The sequence below is a fragment of the Mesoplodon densirostris genome, chromosome 17, assembly GCF_025265405.1.
Source record: "Mesoplodon densirostris isolate mMesDen1 chromosome 17, mMesDen1 primary haplotype, whole genome shotgun sequence".
NCBI classification, from domain to species: Eukaryota; Metazoa; Chordata; class Mammalia; order Artiodactyla; family Ziphiidae; genus Mesoplodon; species Mesoplodon densirostris.
The window spans coordinates 2,776,348-2,793,806 of record NC_082677.1 but is presented as its reverse complement, the minus strand read 5'-3'; the positions used below and the strand labels follow the sequence as shown (position 1 = coordinate 2,793,806).

The following is a 17,459-nucleotide window of genomic DNA, read 5'->3' as shown; positions in this document are numbered from 1 at the left end:
TTTGAAGACTATGCTTAATATGCTTTTCGTGGGCCGCCTCAGCAAACATTGTCGGGCCTCTGTGCTAAACAGAGTTGTTTGTATATACGGCAGTTGTGAACAGTTGGGTTGCTTTTTTTTTTTTTTAAATAGAATTACTTTGAGGAAGTGAGGAGAATCAGTTGCTCATGTTATATTTCCAGTGAGGACTCACCTCCAGTGCAGAAGCACGCAGAGGGCCCCCACCTCCCCCCACCTCCCCCCATCTCCCCCGTTGTCCAGAGCACAGGGACAAAGGGCTGGACGTGCTGTCGGCAGCCCTGGTCTGTCTCTCGGCTGAGCCCCGACTCCTGGCTCCACCCTCCTCCCCTCAAGCTTCCCAACAGAGGAGCAGGAAGCGTGGACACCAGGGCACGTGGTGACAGCCCCTTGGTCAGATGTCCATCCTAGGTGGCTCCTGCTTGGATTTCCAGGTGATTTGAAAACTGCTGAAATACGTTTAAAAGGATGGAACGTTCTTTGTCCTCTTTAAATCTGTGTGTCTAGCTTGGGTTTAAAGCAAAAGCCTGCATTCCCTACAGAATAGATGACTTGGTGTTCTGTTTTTACATTTGCCGAACTTCCTTCTTGATTTCTCACATGTTCCACTTGGAGAGAAAAAGAGAAAAAAACGAAGAGCCCCTTGTACAGGTTGTGTGTGAATTTCACTGGGAATCTCACTTTCTGTCTTTTTCTCTTTTTAACACTACACTGCGTGATATCGGTGGACCACGCCCCCGCCCCCCCCCAAAAAAAAGATGGCATAGCATTTTGATGAATTTCACTTACTCTATCATGTTTCAGAGTTCGCCAACTCTGTTGAAAGACCTTTGAAATGGCCTCAGGTCCAAAGCAGCCTTCTCGGTTTTTGATGATGCCTAACGTGTATAACAACCTTGCAGTAGATTGTAAGCAATCATACAACAGGATACCTGTGAAGTCCTGGAGAAATGGCATTCTTTGTCTTTGGCCTGCAAACTGGAAGAAGATGGCAGGGATTTGCCAGGGCTTTCCTGGGACACCTTCTGTGTCTCTTGCTCTCGGTACATCTGATCTCTTCCCACCCCCCTGCCGTAGACCTGATTTTGTAGTTGAAAACATTTCACCCCCATCTCCACACTCCTCCTGCATATCGTCGTGCCTTTTTATTCGTAATACAAGGACTGAGCTCCATGCCTGTGCAGAAAATCCCCTCAATTCTACATTGCTCTTGTCTAGACACAGAGCAAAAGTGCATTTAATTCAAAACCTGTTTCACAACAGAAATCTTTTGTAAAAGCCATGCGCCAGCATTTTATCAGTTGGGAATCTCTACAGGCCCTGACTGCTGATTCTCCTCAATGCAGATCAACTTAGTTACCAAGCCAGAATAGAAAAAAACCCGACCACCTGAGTTAGGGAAGAAATTGCCGTGTAATATTTTGTTGAGGAGAGGAGAAACAGACGTGTCCCTCACAGTTCAGTGCCAACAAGCGTGGATAAATGTGGCTCACAGGCCAGAGATGCCAGGCACACATCGAGAAGGCCAAACTGCCCCAAAGCAGTTGTCCCTGGAATAAGCTTAGCCTGCACGTTGTTCTCCCTGTTAAGATTTCACCTGGCTGATGCTGCTCTTCTCAGGATGGATGCAACGAAGGTGGAGTCCAAAAGATTCTGAAAATAATAAGTAGAAACGGTGATCTTGAAGAAAAAAAAACAAAACAAGGAGCATAAATATCGGATGCAAATTTAGTAACAACAAACTTAACATTACTGTCTTTAGCTGTTTATTAGGTATTTGACGCTTGAATTTAGAAAATACTGTAACTGATTCTGTAATTTAACAGTTGGTCTCTTTTTGTAAACATTAGCATCCAGTGTTTGACTTGCCTACTTCGCAAGGCTTTTGGTGACCTGTTCCTTCAGTTCTAACTCACCAGCATCAAGGTGATGTTATCTGTATAGGTCAAGTGACAGCTTCCAGATGGACGAAGTGGCTGTTGACAGCTGAATTGTGTTGTACAAGATCGCTGTAACTTGATATGTATTTTCTCTGAAGTTTTTGTAAAAAAAAAAAATTTACAATGTTATTTGAAAGATTTCTTGTAAATGCTGTGAATCTATATTTGTTGTTTTGTATCTGTATATTAAAGTTAATTTGCCAAACTGGCTCTAGTAATGCATTGGAATGTGTGTGTGTGTGTGTGTGTGTGTGTGTGTGTAACATATATATATATTTTGTTTGTTTGTTTTTGTTTTTGCGGTATGCGGGCGCCTCACTGTTGTGGCCTCTCCCGTTGCAGAGCACAGGCTCCGGACGCACAGGCTCAGCGGCCATGGCTCACGGGCCCAGCCGCTCCGCGGCATGTGGGATCTTCCCGGACCGGGGAACAAACCCGCGTCCCCTGCATCGGCAGGCGGACTCTCAACCACTGCGCCACCAGGGAAGCCCATGTAACATATATTTTAAATGGAGAGTGAGTGCTAGGTGGGTTTCTGGGATTTGCAGCTCCTTCCTTGCCTGGACACTGACAGATTTCTTCTCAGCAAAAAGCATCCATTAATGAACTGATGAAAACTGCTGGGGTGGGTGCAGGAGAAGGAAGGCTCTGAGGGGAACAGAGAGGGGCCAGTCGACTTGAAAGAAGCCACCAAATAACGGAATGAGACTGGCAAAGCCAAAGCTGGAGTGAGAAGCACAGCTCTGGCTCTCGGGGGTGCAAGGCAGATGCGGGCCCTTCCCGGTGGTTCCAGATCCGCAGGTGGCCCCACTCACTTAGCCTTGGTGAGTGGGCTGGATAAGAATTTCCTTCCCTAATTAACAGCTCCGCAAAGTTAAGCAAATAGCCCATTGTTGCTGTGACCGTCATCGGGAAAGCGTGTGCCGCAGCGCCCCTGCTCAGCTGTTTACTTGTAACAACAGCCTTCTGCTTCCCTCCTCGGGCTGGACTGAAGGGGCTTTGCTTAGGGGGCCGGGGGTGTGGAAGCTCTGGAACCTCACCCCCCTCGGAGGGCCGTGCCCGCAGCTCAGGAGGGCACCCCGTGGAGGGAGGAGAGAGCTGGGGGTAGGGCCGTTCTCAGAGGGGTTCTGGGGAGACGGCCCAGCACGGGAGCCACCCTCCCACCGGGCACCAGACAGACGGTGAAACGGGCGATCCTCCCATGGGGCGTGTGCTCCAGGGGGACAAGCATTGGAACGCAGCATGCATTGTAAACATTTGAGTTCTAGAAGGACTTCAGGGACGAGGGCCTTTCCTGGGGGTTGGGCCAGGAGGCAGGGCCCACGCAGACCCCCGAGGGGGCGCCCCGAGCAGCCCTGGGTGAGCTGCTGGGATCCCAGTGCGACGGGCGTTGAGACACCAGTGGTGGAAGGTGCATCGCGGCGGCGGCGGGCCGGGGCGCTGGGTTGTGCCGGGCGGAGGCGAGGCGAGGAGAGCTGCTCCGGGGGCAGAGAAAGGGAGGACTTGAAGCCAGAGGCAGGGGGATGACTGGCGAGACAGAATCCAGCAAAGAGACGATGAGGAAGGAGAGACGGCCGCTGTCAGGATGCTCGGCGAGTATGCGGGTCCCCGTCATCACCTGGGTGGGTGCCCGCTTCTGCCGTGGGTGCTGGGCGCCGCTGCCATAATCGGATACAGGAAGGGATGGCGTGGAGGGTGGGTCTGTGACTGTCTGGACCACCCGGTGGAAGCACGGGGCTGGGATGCAGATGGGGGAGGGCTGAGCAGAGAGAAGGCAGCTGGGGGTGAAGATGCACCTGGAGCCCCAGCCTCAGCCCTGAGCGAGGCAGAGAAGGGGGAGGGGGCCCGGGGTGGGGAAGGGGACAGGAGGGCAGAAGGAAGAGACTGTCCGCAGGGCTGGGTGCTGCCCACACGCCTGCCCCTGAGAAAGGACCCAGGTGTCCGGGCGGAGTTAGGGGTCAAGAGGCCAGGTCCTTAACCTGTGACATAGTTAAACCCCGCCACTGCCCTGTGACGCTGGTACTGTTTTGCCTGCCATACAGAGAAGGAAACTGAGGCACAGGGTAGGGGGTTACCTCTGTTCAGGGGGGACTCGCCCTGCACCCCACTCTCCCTGGGGCCTTGCATTCCAGCTTGGCTCTCAGAGTTGGTTCTGTGAGAAACCAGTGCATTTGTTGGGTGCATTTGTTCTCTCGATGCTATTTTTAAGTCAGAAATCAATGTTAATAGACACTGATGGGAGAAGACAAGAATCAGTGATCACATGGGAGTGAAAAAATAGTTCACCATGTTTTTCTTAGTGCCGTGTGTGTGTGTGTGTGAGAGAGAGAGAGAGAGAGAGAGAGAGAGAGAACAGGCATTAAACGCTTAGGCACTCGAATGCCTACACTAAAAGGAACGACACAGAGTCAGAGAGATCTAGTTAAGTGACGTCAGTTCTATGGGTCCGGGATCCGACCGAGGCCTGACAGCACCGTCTTCAGTTTGGTCCTCTTAGCTCGTGATTGATCGCGGAGGGGAGGCAAAGTCACAAACGTCACTCTAAGGGGAAGGGCCTGCCGTGGGGACGCCTCCCTCCAGACCCACCTGGAAGCTGCCTCACCTTCTCTGGATACCTAGAGCGTGTCGTACAGAGTGAAGTAAGTCAGAAAGAGAAAAACAAACACCATATGCTAACGCGTATATGGAATCTTTAAAAAAATGGTTCTGATGAACCTAGGGGCAGGACAGGAATAAAGACGCAGATGTAGAGAATGGACTTGAGGACATGGCGGTGGGGAAGGGTAAGCTGGGACGAAGTGAGAGAGTGGCATGGACACATACACACTACCAAACGTAAAATAGATAGCTAGTGGGAAGCAGCCGCATAGCACAGGGAGATCAGCTCGGTGCTTTGTGTCCACCTAGAGGGGTGGGATAGGGAGGGTGGGAGGGAGGGAGACGCAAGAGGGAAGAGATATGGGGACATATGTATATGTATAGCTGATTCACTTTGTTATACAGCAGCAACTAACACACCATGGCAAAGCAATTATACTCCAATAAAGATGTTAAAAAAATAATCAAATCGAAAAGTCAAAAGGACGGAAAGAAGGAGGTAAATTGGCCGAACTAAGTGGTGTTGCTGGAAGATGCCCCTGGCTCAAGTGTTGCCTCCACTTTGGAAGTTCTTCCAGGACACCTTGTGCTTACTTGTTCCCTCCCCTTCCTGCTGTTTTGCAGATCTATCCACTAGGGGATTGCGTGGCAGGAAGGTGTGATTTTTATTTAGTTTGCTCCTGATTCCTTGTTTGCATAGCACCTGCGTGCCGCCTGCAGCCCTGGGGTTCAGGTAAGAGCCTTAGGAAACTATTTATTTAGATTCAATTGAAGGCATCAGAGTCCTAAAGCCACTCTTATATTACTGGTGTGTGATAATCCTGCTTAAGTAGGTATCTGTCTACGGGGCTTTGGGTAGGAAAGGGGTTAAGCCAGTTCCGAAATACATACTTAAGAGGCTAAACAGGAGACAGAAGCAGATTTTGAAGTTCTTCTGCTAGAACTCTGCAGACTGGCTGCGAGGAGGGATGAAACCGTAGAATAAATCATGAGAATTAGCAGACCTTTCTAGAGAAGCCCATGGATTATTGTGCACAAATGTTAACATGTACCTTTTTATATTCGTGGCAATACTAACTTACCCAGTGTAGTTTAAAACAAGGCCTTCAACATATGTTGAAGAAGAAATACATACGTACAAAGTATAGAGAAAGTCGAAGAAAATGTATCCAATGAAGGCAATTTGGAGATTTAGGTTCTTGGGCTGTCACATCTGGGAGGGATGCTGGGTTCACTTATCCCTTGCATTTGTTTTAACCTTTAGAGGCTAGAGGTTTGGAGACCCAGTAAAGATTGCTCAGCTGGGTTCTGGCAGGTCTTTCTTAAATCTTTGTATTTGGGCAAGTAGGAATCTTGAAGAGTAGAAACCTTTAATCTTGGCTGTGAATTAGGGACAACATGTCCTTGGAGACAGTTAATCAGGAGGGGCCCTGAGTAACCTTTCAGAAAGAAATTCAGTAGTGAAGGAGAATGTAGATCAGGCATAGGAGAAACAACCCAGAAATCGGAGGTAAGAACCTATTCTGTTTGGGTCTAAAAACAGTAACTCCAGAGCCATTTGCAGTCTGTTTCCGTCTGCCCCTAACCGTTTCCGTGTGTCAGGTTTGTGGGGTCACAGGGGCTTCCCAGGGTCCCTCCTTCCCCCCAGCTTGACATTCAACAGAAGGACTGTGTCCATTCTCTTTGCGTTCACACGGACTGTATTGCTCTAAGGCAGGGCTTGCTGTGGGATTTTTCATGTATCACCTGAAGGGTTTTTGACCCAGTGGGTCCTCAGCAACTTTGTCGGGCTGAGTGACTACAGATGTCAAACCCTCCTCACTTTGGATGAACACGCACACCTCTGACAGCTGAAGCCTTGGCATCCACCAAAACTTAGGCTTAGCTCCAGGAGGGAACCTAAGTAACAGGCTTGGGCAAGTTAGCAGCACGTGTATTTCTCTCTCACGTCAAAGATGGGCTGGGAGGGCAGGCCTGCTCTGTGCTGTCATCAGAGACCAGGATTCCTCTGTCCCCAAAGTGTTGCCCTCCAGTTCATGAGGGAGGGCGCACCCCTTCCCGTGAAGGTCCTGGTCCATCAGGTGCACGTGTCACTTTTACCCACTTCCCACTGGCCAAAATCTAGTTTCACAGTGTTACCTGGGCTGCGAGGGTGGCTGGGAGATGAGTCTGTTGTGGGCAGCCACGTGCCAACTAACATTTCTGTTACCGTTGATGATGGTGAGCAGGGGCGTTGGAGAGACCAGCAGCCTCTGCCAAGAGCGTTGACAGTGACTGGATGCAACATCCAGCCACCTCCCGGGTGATGATTTGCATGTGGTTGGAACCAGGATAATATTTATTTATTTATTCATTTATTCAACAAATATTTGACTGTGAGTGCTGAAAAAAAGTAGGAGGATGCAGTTGCTGTCTTCAACAAGCTGTTACCTGTAAGCGATGCTGGTCTAGGTGCTGCGTGGAGAAGGGGCAGCGGGGGGCCAGTGATCAGAGGAGACGAGAGGGAGGGTGGGAGCGGGGGAGGGAAGGATGGGAGACGGACGGGGTCCTAGCTGCAGTGCACTCTGGAGAAACACCAGAAGTAGGAATTAAACATTGAAACTGAGGAGCCAGCCAGAGGCTTTGTGAGAAACGCAAATGTAACTTTTTATTTAGGAAAATAACACATGAATGTAATTTCTAGTCTGTTTCTTCCTTGTGCAAACGTCATGTCCTTCTTCTAAAAAGTTTTTCTTTAGAGATGGTGCCACAACTTATTTCACTGCTTCTTTGGGAGCAAAGCATGTTCCTTTATTCATGATCCTTTGTTGACGTTTGTCTACCTGCCGGGCCTGGGGTGATACGTCTCCGCCCGTGTCAAGTGTGCAGAACCAGGAAAAGAATCACAGAAGGATGGATGTTTGCTTTTATCTCAGCTCTTCTCTGGCTGGAGAGCAACATGGAGTTTATCTCAGTTTGACACCTGTATGAGCTCCCGATCTTTTTTATTACTGGAATAATTGTAACACATTTTGAAACAATTAAAAGGGAAAAATATAGACCCCCTACAGAGGTTGGTCTCTGCAAGTTAGATTTGACTACGACCAGTCACTTCTGAGTTAAACAGAAGAGGAAGGTGTAGCTTATTTATGGAATTTGGCTCTAAGAAAACTCAAGTCAATTTCCTGAAATGGCGTAAGTTTGTGATTTTAAAGGGAAACATCTGCCTTTCCGTCCCAAAATACTTTTATTTGCATCAAACTGCACCCTGAGACACACAGAAGCTTCCATATGATGGCGATGTGATCCTTTGGATGACAGTCTGGCTGGGTTTTAAAAATGTATATGTAGAAATGGTTTTATAGACACTGTAAAAAAGCATTTTTAAAAAAGAAAAGCTCCCATAACCTCACCATTCCAAAGCAACCATGTGCATTTGGATATATTTGCTTCTAGTTTTTGTTACTATGCATGTAGGCACACGTTGCTTTACTGTGCTTCACAGACAGTGCATTTTGTCACAAAGTAAACATTTGTGGCAACCCTACATTGAGAATTTGCTCACTTCATGTCTCTGTGTCCCATTTGGGTAATTCTCACAATATTTCAAACTTTTTCATCACCATTACATTTGTTCTGATGATCTGTGATCTTTGATGTGACTACTGCTACTCGCTGAAGCCTCAGACAATGGTTAGCATTTTTCAGCAATAAAGTATTTTTAAAATTAAGGTATGTAGGGCTTCCCTGGTGGCGCAGTGGTTGAGAGTCCGCCTGCCGATGCAGGGGACACGGGTTCTTGCCCCGGTCTGGGAAGATCCCACATGCCGCGGAGCGGCTGGGCCCGTGAGCCATGGCCGCTGAGCCTGCGTGTCTGGAGCCTGTGCTCCGCAGCGGGAGAGGCCACAATGGTGAGAGGCCCGTGTACCACAAAAAAGAATAAAATAGAATAAAAAATTAAGGTATGTAAATTGTTTTTCAACATAAGGCTATGCACACTTAATAGACTACAGTATGGTATAAACATAACTTTTATATGCCCTGGAAACCAAGAAATTTGTGTGACTAAATTTTTTTCTGATCTTCACCTTATTGACAGTGGTTCTGGAACCAACTTGTCTACTCTCTGTCTCTGAATTTGACTATTCTCAGTACCTCATGTAAGTGGAATCACACAGCATTTGTCCACGTGTGACTGGCCTAGTTCAGTGAGCACAATGTCTTTAAGGTCCATCCATGTGTCAGAATCTCCCTCCTTTTTTTTTTTTTTTTTTTTTTTTTTTTGCGGTACGCAGGCCTCTCACCGCTGTGGCCTCTCCCGCTGCGGAGCACAGGCTCCGGATGCGCAGGCTCAACGGCCACGGCCCACGGGCCCAGCCGCTCCGCGGCACGTGGGATCCTCCCGGACCGGGGCACGAACCCGCGTCCCCTGCATCGGCAGGCGGACTCCCAACCACTGCACCACCAGGGAAGCCCAGAATCTCCCTCCTTTTTAAGGCTGAGTCGTATCCATCATATGGATGGACCACATTTTGTTTATCCGTTGATGCATCAATGGACATGTGGGTTGTTTCCACCTTGTAGCGATTGTGGACAGCACTGCTGCTGTGAACATGGCTGTAGAAATATCTGCGGGAGTCCCTGCCCTCAGCTCTTCTGGGTGTATACTCAGGAGTGGGATTGCTGGAGCAAATGCTAATTCCATGTTTGCTTTACTTCTCAAAATGTGCTTTCATGCACAATGTGCTCAAATTTGGTTTTTACAGTAGCCCTGTGAGGGAAGCATTATTCTCTTCTCTGGCTGCAAAAAGGGGTTTGCCCAAAGTGAAACGGTCATTTGGAGTTTCTTTGCCCAGAGCGAAACAGTCAGCGGGGGTTTCCTGACTTGGAACGTGGCTCTCTCCTGGATCGCCCACCATTAGAGTCTCCCCAGTCACACGCGTCCTTCCAAGGACAGTGTCCTTCGATGGTGAGCGGCCAGTCTGCTCCCAGCTGCCCCCCCGTCCGAGCTCGGCCACTGCAAAGAGCAGAGGCTTTGTCCGTGGCCCCGGCGATGTGAGTTTCTCCCTTCAGACTGTTTCCCTCTTTCCGTTCAGATCTGTCATCTGAGCCATGAGGACCTGGTGGCTCCTGTTCGTCTCCGGAGTCTGCGCAGGGATGGTGAACTCACAGGACACCTGCAGGCAGGGCCACCCTGGCGTCCCTGGGAACCCGGGGCACAATGGATTGCCTGGGAGAGACGGACGAGATGGAGCAAAGGGCGACAGGGGGGACGCAGGTACCCACCGCCTGTGCCCGCAGCTGCCCTCCGCTCGTCCCCCTCCTTTCACCTCCTTCATTCATTCATCGCCTGTGTGCTCACCGCTCTCCATCCATCCATCCATCCATCCATTGCCCAGAAGACACTGATGGAGAGCCTGCTCCGGCCAGATCCAGGCTGGGTGTGGGGTACAGGGCAGCACGAGCCATGAGGACCCCTGTCCTCGTGGGCTTTCCCACTGAGCGGGGCTGCTTGTCTGCTGGCCATGATCTCCGATACTCCAGGGCCGTTTTCAGGAGCTTGTGATGTCATAGATCTTTCTGCCTCAGGCGACAGGTATGAGGGGTTTTTGGCACCGGGTCCTGGAGAGACATCGACGGCTAGGTCTCTGCAGAGAGCACCCAGCATGGTGCAGGCCTTGCCGTGAGGCAGGCGGCGCGGAACGCCAGAGAACAGGAGGGTCCTGGAGCCGCACAGCCGCTGCTCGGGTATCACTGCTGTGTCCCGGGACCTCCCCGCGGTTTGGGGACTTGGGGACAGGATCCAGCCTCTGGGAGGGACAGTCCCAAAAGCCAGGATGCGTGAGTGGTTTCCATGACAAAAACCTGTAGGCTTGATTTCTGAATGGGGTTCTTGAGCCCTGGTCTGACCATAGGGTCATACACCTAAGATGTAAGCAGAGGTCCCATCTGGGTGCAGGAAGAAAACATCAAAACTTCTAGGGATATCTTAAAAGATAAATTTAGGTGAAGACAAAATTGAGCTTTTAAAACGTTTACTCTATGAATCCGTGTGAATGGCCTCACTTGGTCGGTTTGCAGATACACACGTGTCATTTGAGGCCTGGACCGTGTCCCGTGGGAAGAGTGGTGGCCCACAGTGTGAGCAGGCTGGCCGGGACCCTCCCGCCTTCACTGACCTTCAGCGTGTTGGGATGTTTTTCACTAAGTGTGCCTGGACCAGGGGGTTCTCAGATGATGCTGTTGAACTATCACAAAGAGATGGGTGCTGAAAATACCCCCGCAAAAAAACTGATAGTTGAAGGTGAACTTGATAATGCAAGCAGTAAAGAATCCTGAGAAGGGCAGAGCTACCATTTCTATTCTTAATGTGAATTCTTCAAACGTGCATTAGAAGGAAAAAACAATGATGAAGGTCCGTCAGAGCTGTCAAGACGCCTGCCCCCCCGACCTGGAAGTTATTATAACTGTGGGCAGGTGAATTTACATTTACCTTCCTTGAGATGCCTTTGTCCTGACTGTGGATGTCCCAAGGGTATCGCAGACTCATAGGAAGCTGCACACCAATTAATTAAGGCATTTCAGGACTCGTGAGAAGTGTGAACACAAGCTGCTGTCAGTTTTCTCAGTACGTTGTATGAAAGCTTCACCAAACTTAATGATAAACATTTAGAAGCCTCTTTTGATATTTCTTAATTATACCAGGGAATTAGATATTCCTCTGGCAAAATTAAAATGGCATAATACACAGAAAGCAATTTCAGGATGGACTGAAATTAATGCTTTGCCAGCAAGTGCTGTTAGAATATGGATTTCGAAAAAGCCTTTAAGATTTGGAGAAACAAGAATTACTCAGTGTGGGAAGTCTGCTGTACAGATGTGTGACATTCCAGGTGTTTGGAGGTGTTTCCCTGCTCAGGGCGTTTGTGGTCTAGCGTTTACTGCGGGGGCTGGATGGGGCATCGGGTCACCAGGGGCAGTGTCCCTTCTCCCCAAGCCCCACCTGCACTCGGCGCTGGGCTTTCCTACCGGATAACACCACCTCCAGTGAGTCCACGCCGCTTTGGAGCATTAGGCCCGTCTCATTTCTGGGGAGTGAAAGGCCCTGTCCAAGTGAATGGCAAACCCTCCATCTTATTGAAGTCCATCCCTTATCCTCCCGCTGGGACCACGTGTGTACATGTATGTGTACATATGCGTACACGTGCGTGCGTGTGCCCGCACACGCGCACAGGATGCCCTGTGTCTTCGAGATCCCTCCCCCCCCCGCCCCCATCACTCCCATGCCCCTCCTCACTGCGAGGACCGCCTTGGACCCACCAGCGGGCTGGGCCGGGAGGAGAGGCGCAGGAAGGCAGGAAGGCATCGCTCAGGAACCCGGCTCCGCTGCCCTCCAAGCGTGACGGCCCGATGCCGGCCTTTCTCCTGGGCGGCTTTTTGTGGGCCTCCTGTATCATCCCTCGGAGTGGACGATGCACTCGCTGCCTGCACCCCCGGGGCTGGGGCACGTGCTCTCCGCGGCTGCAGTTTTCTCACCTGGCCCCACGGAGGCGCCCGCCACCCAGGGAACCTCGGCGCTTGCGCAGCGCTGGGCAGCCTCGCCGGCTTCTCCTTTACACTCTTCTCGGTGGAAGTGTCGCATCCGTCTCCGTGACTCAAACTGCGGGCTCACAGCCTCGCTTTCTCTACAGACGTCTGAGTCCCCTTTGCTCCAGAGCCGAGGCAACATTTCTGCAGGCCAAGGGCGCGGGTGGGGGCCCCGTCTGGCGCTCATCCTCTCTCTCGGGCTCAAGGGCACATGTGTGCGCTGGGTGGTCTATCTCCAAATTTGGGAGGTTTAATTTAAAACGCTCGTTATAACATATTTTATACAGAAGAAGATAGATGGAGAGAGAAGACAGATGCTCCTGTATCCAACACCAAATTTCTCTATCTCTCCGCTACTCATTCTCTCTCCTTCTTCCTCCACGGTCCCCGTTCTTTCAAGTTTCACATACTTCCTTAAGACTTGCACGCTACATATATAGTTTATTTAGATTATATACAACACACGTTTCTTAGAAGGATATTATATCACATTTCTCACACTAAAAATTAACTTAATCTTTGTCTTACCGTTTTCAAATGTATTTGTGTGTATGTTTTATTTTTTTAATTAATTTATTTTTTGGCTGCGTTGGGTCTTCGTTGCTGTGTGGCGGCTTTCTCTAGTTACGGCGAGTGGGGGCTGCTGTTCATTGCGGCGCGCGGGCTTCTCCTTGCGGTGGCTTCTCTTGTTGCGGAGCACGGGCTCCAGGAGCGTGGGCTTCAGTAGTTATGGCTCGTGGGTTCAGTAGTTGTGGCTCGCGGGCTCTAGAGCGCAGGCTCAGTAGTTGTGGCACACAGGCTTCGTTGCTCCGCAGCACGTGGGATCTTCCCGGACCAGGGATTGAACCTGTGTCCCCTGCATTGGCAGGCGGATTCTTAACCTCTGTGCCACCAGGGAAGTCCCATGTGTATGTTTTATAATGAACATGTTTTTAGAACATTACCTGTACATAGCTTACAAACATACATGTGTGGACATAACATAGCATGCTGGTGCTCGGGGCAGTCTGTTCTGAGCATCAGGACTCCTGGGTGCAGCAGAACCTCATGGCCTGATGTCCCAGTGGGTCTCCACGGCACCTTGACCACCACTGTAAGGTGCTAGAGAGATCCTTCTGGAACCCTCTCTCCCATCCCAAGTAGTGTGGTGTAACCATGGTCATCTGCGCTTTCATAGGAGGCTAGTACTTCCACTCCACTCCCCACAGAGTGATGGGAAAGGAGCACAAATGACAAAGCCACCCCCCCAAGTCCTTGTCACGTGAGAAACATGCAATCGTGATCATCATCCGAGCTGGCTGCTTGGGAAGCCCACCCATCCACTGCACAACCCGCTTCTTGGCGTGCTCAGAACCCTTGCTGTTTGCCCCTGCCTGCCCTCCCCCAGCAGGTCTGTGAGGGGTGGGGTGTGCGGGTCAGGCTGGGGCTCCCCGGGACCCTCCGTCGCTGACTGGGACCCACATCGAGGGAAAATGGAGCTAGAATTTTAACTTCTGCCTATTTTCTCATTTTCCATCAGGCGAACCAGGACATCCTGGTGGCCCAGGGAAGGACGGGATGACCGGAGAGAAAGGAGAACCAGGTCAGAGATGGCTTTCCATCCTGCTGTGCCCGCAGCCGGAGCCATCAATGATAGGATAGGAATTATTAAGTGCTTACCAAGGACAAGTCCCTTACGAGGCTCCAAGGATGCTCCAGTGAAAAAGCCCATACGGTCCTTCTCTCCAGAAGCTCAGGGTTCACTGCAGAGATGGGCAAACTTTCCATAAAGGGCCAGATAGTAAATATTTTCAGCTTTGCGGGCCACAGGGTCTCGGTCACAACTACTCAGCTCTGCCGTCATGGGGAAAAGCTGCGTAGAGGATGCCTTAGTAAGTGGGGCTGCGTTCCATTGAAACCTGAATTTTACATACTTGTCATGAATCTCAGAACATGATTTGTGACTATTTAAAAGTGTCGACTGTTCTTAGCTTGCGGGCTGTCAAAAACAGGCGGAGGCTGGATGTGGCCCGCGCTCCATAGTTTGCTGAAGCCTGATTTAGCACTGGGCCCTGAGGCGGGATGCTGGATTCTGACTCAGCGACCCGGGTGGCACTGCAGCAGAAGGTGGCACTTGAGCCGGGCCCTGGAGGCAGGGAGGATGCTGGCAGCTGTCACCGAGGGGGAGGGAGGATGGTTACCACGGCAACACGAACAGTGTTCTCGCCCCACTGGGTCGTTCTAAGTGCCTTCCATGTGCTGACTCACTTAATACAATAGCCTATAAAGGAGGCACTTTATTATCCCAGCCGTACAGGTGAGGAACCAGGTGTAGCTGGGGAATCAGCTTGTGCATAAGCGGTGGCGACTGGGCTGGATCCTGGCGTCTCACTCCCGAGCCGGGGCTCGGACCACGGCTGTCCAGGCAGGGTGTGGGAAGCGGGAGGCGCCGGGGATGGGGGAAAGCAGAACCACGAGAGCGCCACGCGCCGGGCGCCGGGCGCGGTGCACAGGTCGGCAGACGCGGCGAGCCGTGAGCGCCCGCCCAGGACGCCCTGACTCCAGTGAGGGGCTTCTGGGGGGGGGGCGTCACGTCATCAGGGCTAGCGCGTCAGCTACCAAAGCAGCCCTGGTGAATCTGCTGTTTGCCTTCTTCCCTCTTCCGAAGATGTGTCCCCTCAGGGACAGGCAGAGATCTGTCATTTCTTTCTTTTGTTTTTGGCCGCTTCGCTCGGCATGCGGGATCTTCATTCCCCACCAGGGATTGAACCCGCGCCCCCTGCACTGGAATCGCAGACTCTTAACCCCTGGGCCGCCAGGGAAGCCCCAAATAACTGTCATTTCTAACGTGAGCCCCGATGCTGATGTAGTAGAGTCAAAGGGTGTTTTGTGCACGTGTGTGTATCTGCACAGTTTAGGAGTGAATTAACTTTCAAACCCTGAGCATATGCTGAACCTGTGCGCTGCCTTATCTCATTCGCTTGCTCAATAATAGAAAAACCAAAGTTGTTTTCACAAGCAGAGATTCACAAATCATCTCTCCCTCTGTTCTTTCTTGTCCTACCTAGGAGCCGATGGAAATGTTGAAGCAAAGGGCGTCAAAGGTGATCAGGGCTCAAGAGGCCCCCCAGGGAAACACGGGCCAAAGGGACTTGTGGGCCCCATGGGAGAGAAAGGCCTCAGAGGGGAGACCGGCGCCCAAGGGCAGAAGGGGGAGAAAGGCGACGTGGGTCCCGTCGGTCCAGAAGGGCCAAAGGGCAGCCCCGGACCTTCGGGCCCAACTGGTTTACCCGGCCCCGTGGGCCCCACTGGAAAGCCGGGTCCCAGGGGAGATGCCGGCCCCTTGGGGCCCCAGGGTGAGCCCGGAGCCCGGGGAATGAGAGGCTGGAAAGGGGATCGAGGAGAAAAAGGGAAAATTGGGGAGACGCCAGCCTTGCCCAAAAGCGCCTTCACCGTGGGGCTCACGGTGCTCAGCAAGTTCCCTCCATCAGACGTGCCCGTCAAGTTCGACAGGATCCTGTACAACGAGTTTGGCCACTACGACGTGGCCACGGGGAAATTCACCTGCCACATCGCCGGCGTCTATTACTTCACCTACCACATCACCGTTTTCTCCAGGAATGTCCAGGTGTCTTTGGTCAAAAACGGGGTAAAAGTCCTGCACACCAAGGACGGTTACACGAGCTCCGAGGACCAGGCGTCCGGTGGCCTCGTCCTGCAGCTGAAGCTCGGGGACGAGGTGTGGTTGCAGGTGACGGGAGGGGAGCGGTTCAACGGCTTGTTTGCGGATGAGGACGACGACACCACGTTCACGGGCTTCCTCCTGTTCAGCGGCGCGTGATGGGTCGGGGGGCGGGGAGCGGCTATAACTGTCTCTCCATCTGCCCGAATCGGCTTGCTGAAGACGTATTTGATGATTTTACCACGTTAATTATATCACCACTGTCATAACCATAAAAAGGTGAAAGTGGGAAAGTGATTCCTAAAACTGAGGCTATAGAACTCACTATCCTTCCAAGAGTAAATGTAAAAATACCTGCTCTGTTTATTACAGTGTATTTGATATTTTCCCTCATTCCCATGACCTGAAGAATCCTTTGCTCGGGCGTTCCTTGTGGGGAGTGTTTTGATATCATTTTAGTGCTCGGAGGAGCCGTGTGATGATGTATCGCCCATCTGAGTTCCTGAGGACATTCCAGGGAAAGAAAAGGAAGTGTTTATTCCATCTGTGACTAATAAGAGTTTGGGCTGGTGACAATGGCACAGCCCAGGAAACTGCAGGACACTCTGCTCACTTTCTGTCTTGGGTTTTCATCACCACTCAACTCAACAAACAGTTGTTAGTAAACTGTTTGCCAAACTTGACTCTGTTTTAGTTTTCCTCCGTATCCACAGTTCCGTTATCTGCAGATTCAACCAACCATGGTTGGAAAATATTTGAAAAAAACAAAAATCAGGGGCTTCCCTGGTGGCGTAGTGGTTGAGAGTCCGCCTGCCGATGCAGGGGACACGGGTTCATGCCCCAGTCCGGGAAGATCCCACATGCCGCACAGCGGCTGGGCCCGTAAGCCATGGCTGCTGAGCCTGCGTGTCTGGATCCTGTGCTCCGCAACGGGAGAGGCCACAACAGTGAGAGGCCCACGTACTGCAAAAAAAAAAAAAAAAAAGTTCCAAAAAGCAAAACTTGAATTTGCCAACCTGGAAACTGCTGACATAGCATTTACACTGTACTAGGTAACTTAAGTAATCTAGAGGAGAACTGCCCTGTGGTCCAGCGAATAATCCCCTCCTAAAATTCTGGAAGCGTTAACTATGCTTACGTTAACTCCATACACTTTTCCATTAGCTAAGAGCAACTAATAAAGAAGCAAGAGAAGACAAGCCCGGTGCACATTCAAGCGACAGCATCTTCCAGACCACAGCCTGGGACTCTGACGGACTTACAGCCATTCTCTCCACACGTCAACCAAGTCAGCGCAGTTGTTACAGTATCTTCATTCCTTGGGAAAATGGGAATTTTCTGAATTATCATTATAAGCAGTCAGCACTGCTATAGATGAAAAGGTGAAAAATTACTTGGTTTTGGAAAACTTTGGATATATGTGGAAATCATTTCTGTTTATAGGTATTTTATTGGCTTTCCTTAATGTATGTTTCTTCTAGAACAGAGCCAGGACTTGGGTGAAGCACATGAGACACCCCAAGTCCCCCACTTGCCTTGGTGCCCTAACGTTGGCCCAGCTGTAGGGACTGATCATTTTCTTTATTGAGCCAGAGTGTCCTTATGCTTTGGCTTCTTTCAATTGCAATCAGCCAAGCTGTTTTTCCCCAAGTGTTAAGTCTGGTGTTGTTATGGAC

At 50.9% G+C, this 17,459-nt stretch overlaps 1 protein-coding gene across 1 annotated transcript; it reads left to right on the top strand.

Moving 5' to 3' along the window:
• Positions 1-9,647: 9,647 nt before the first annotated feature.
• Positions 9,648-15,942, top strand: LOC132477630 (complement C1q and tumor necrosis factor-related protein 9). Its single transcript, XM_060080076.1, has 3 exons — positions 9,648-9,813; positions 13,642-13,704; positions 15,170-15,942. The coding sequence occupies exons 1-3, from the start codon at positions 9,648-9,650 to the stop codon at positions 15,940-15,942; spliced, it is 1,002 nt and encodes a 333-aa protein (XP_059936059.1).
• Positions 15,943-17,459: the final 1,517 nt, after the last annotated feature.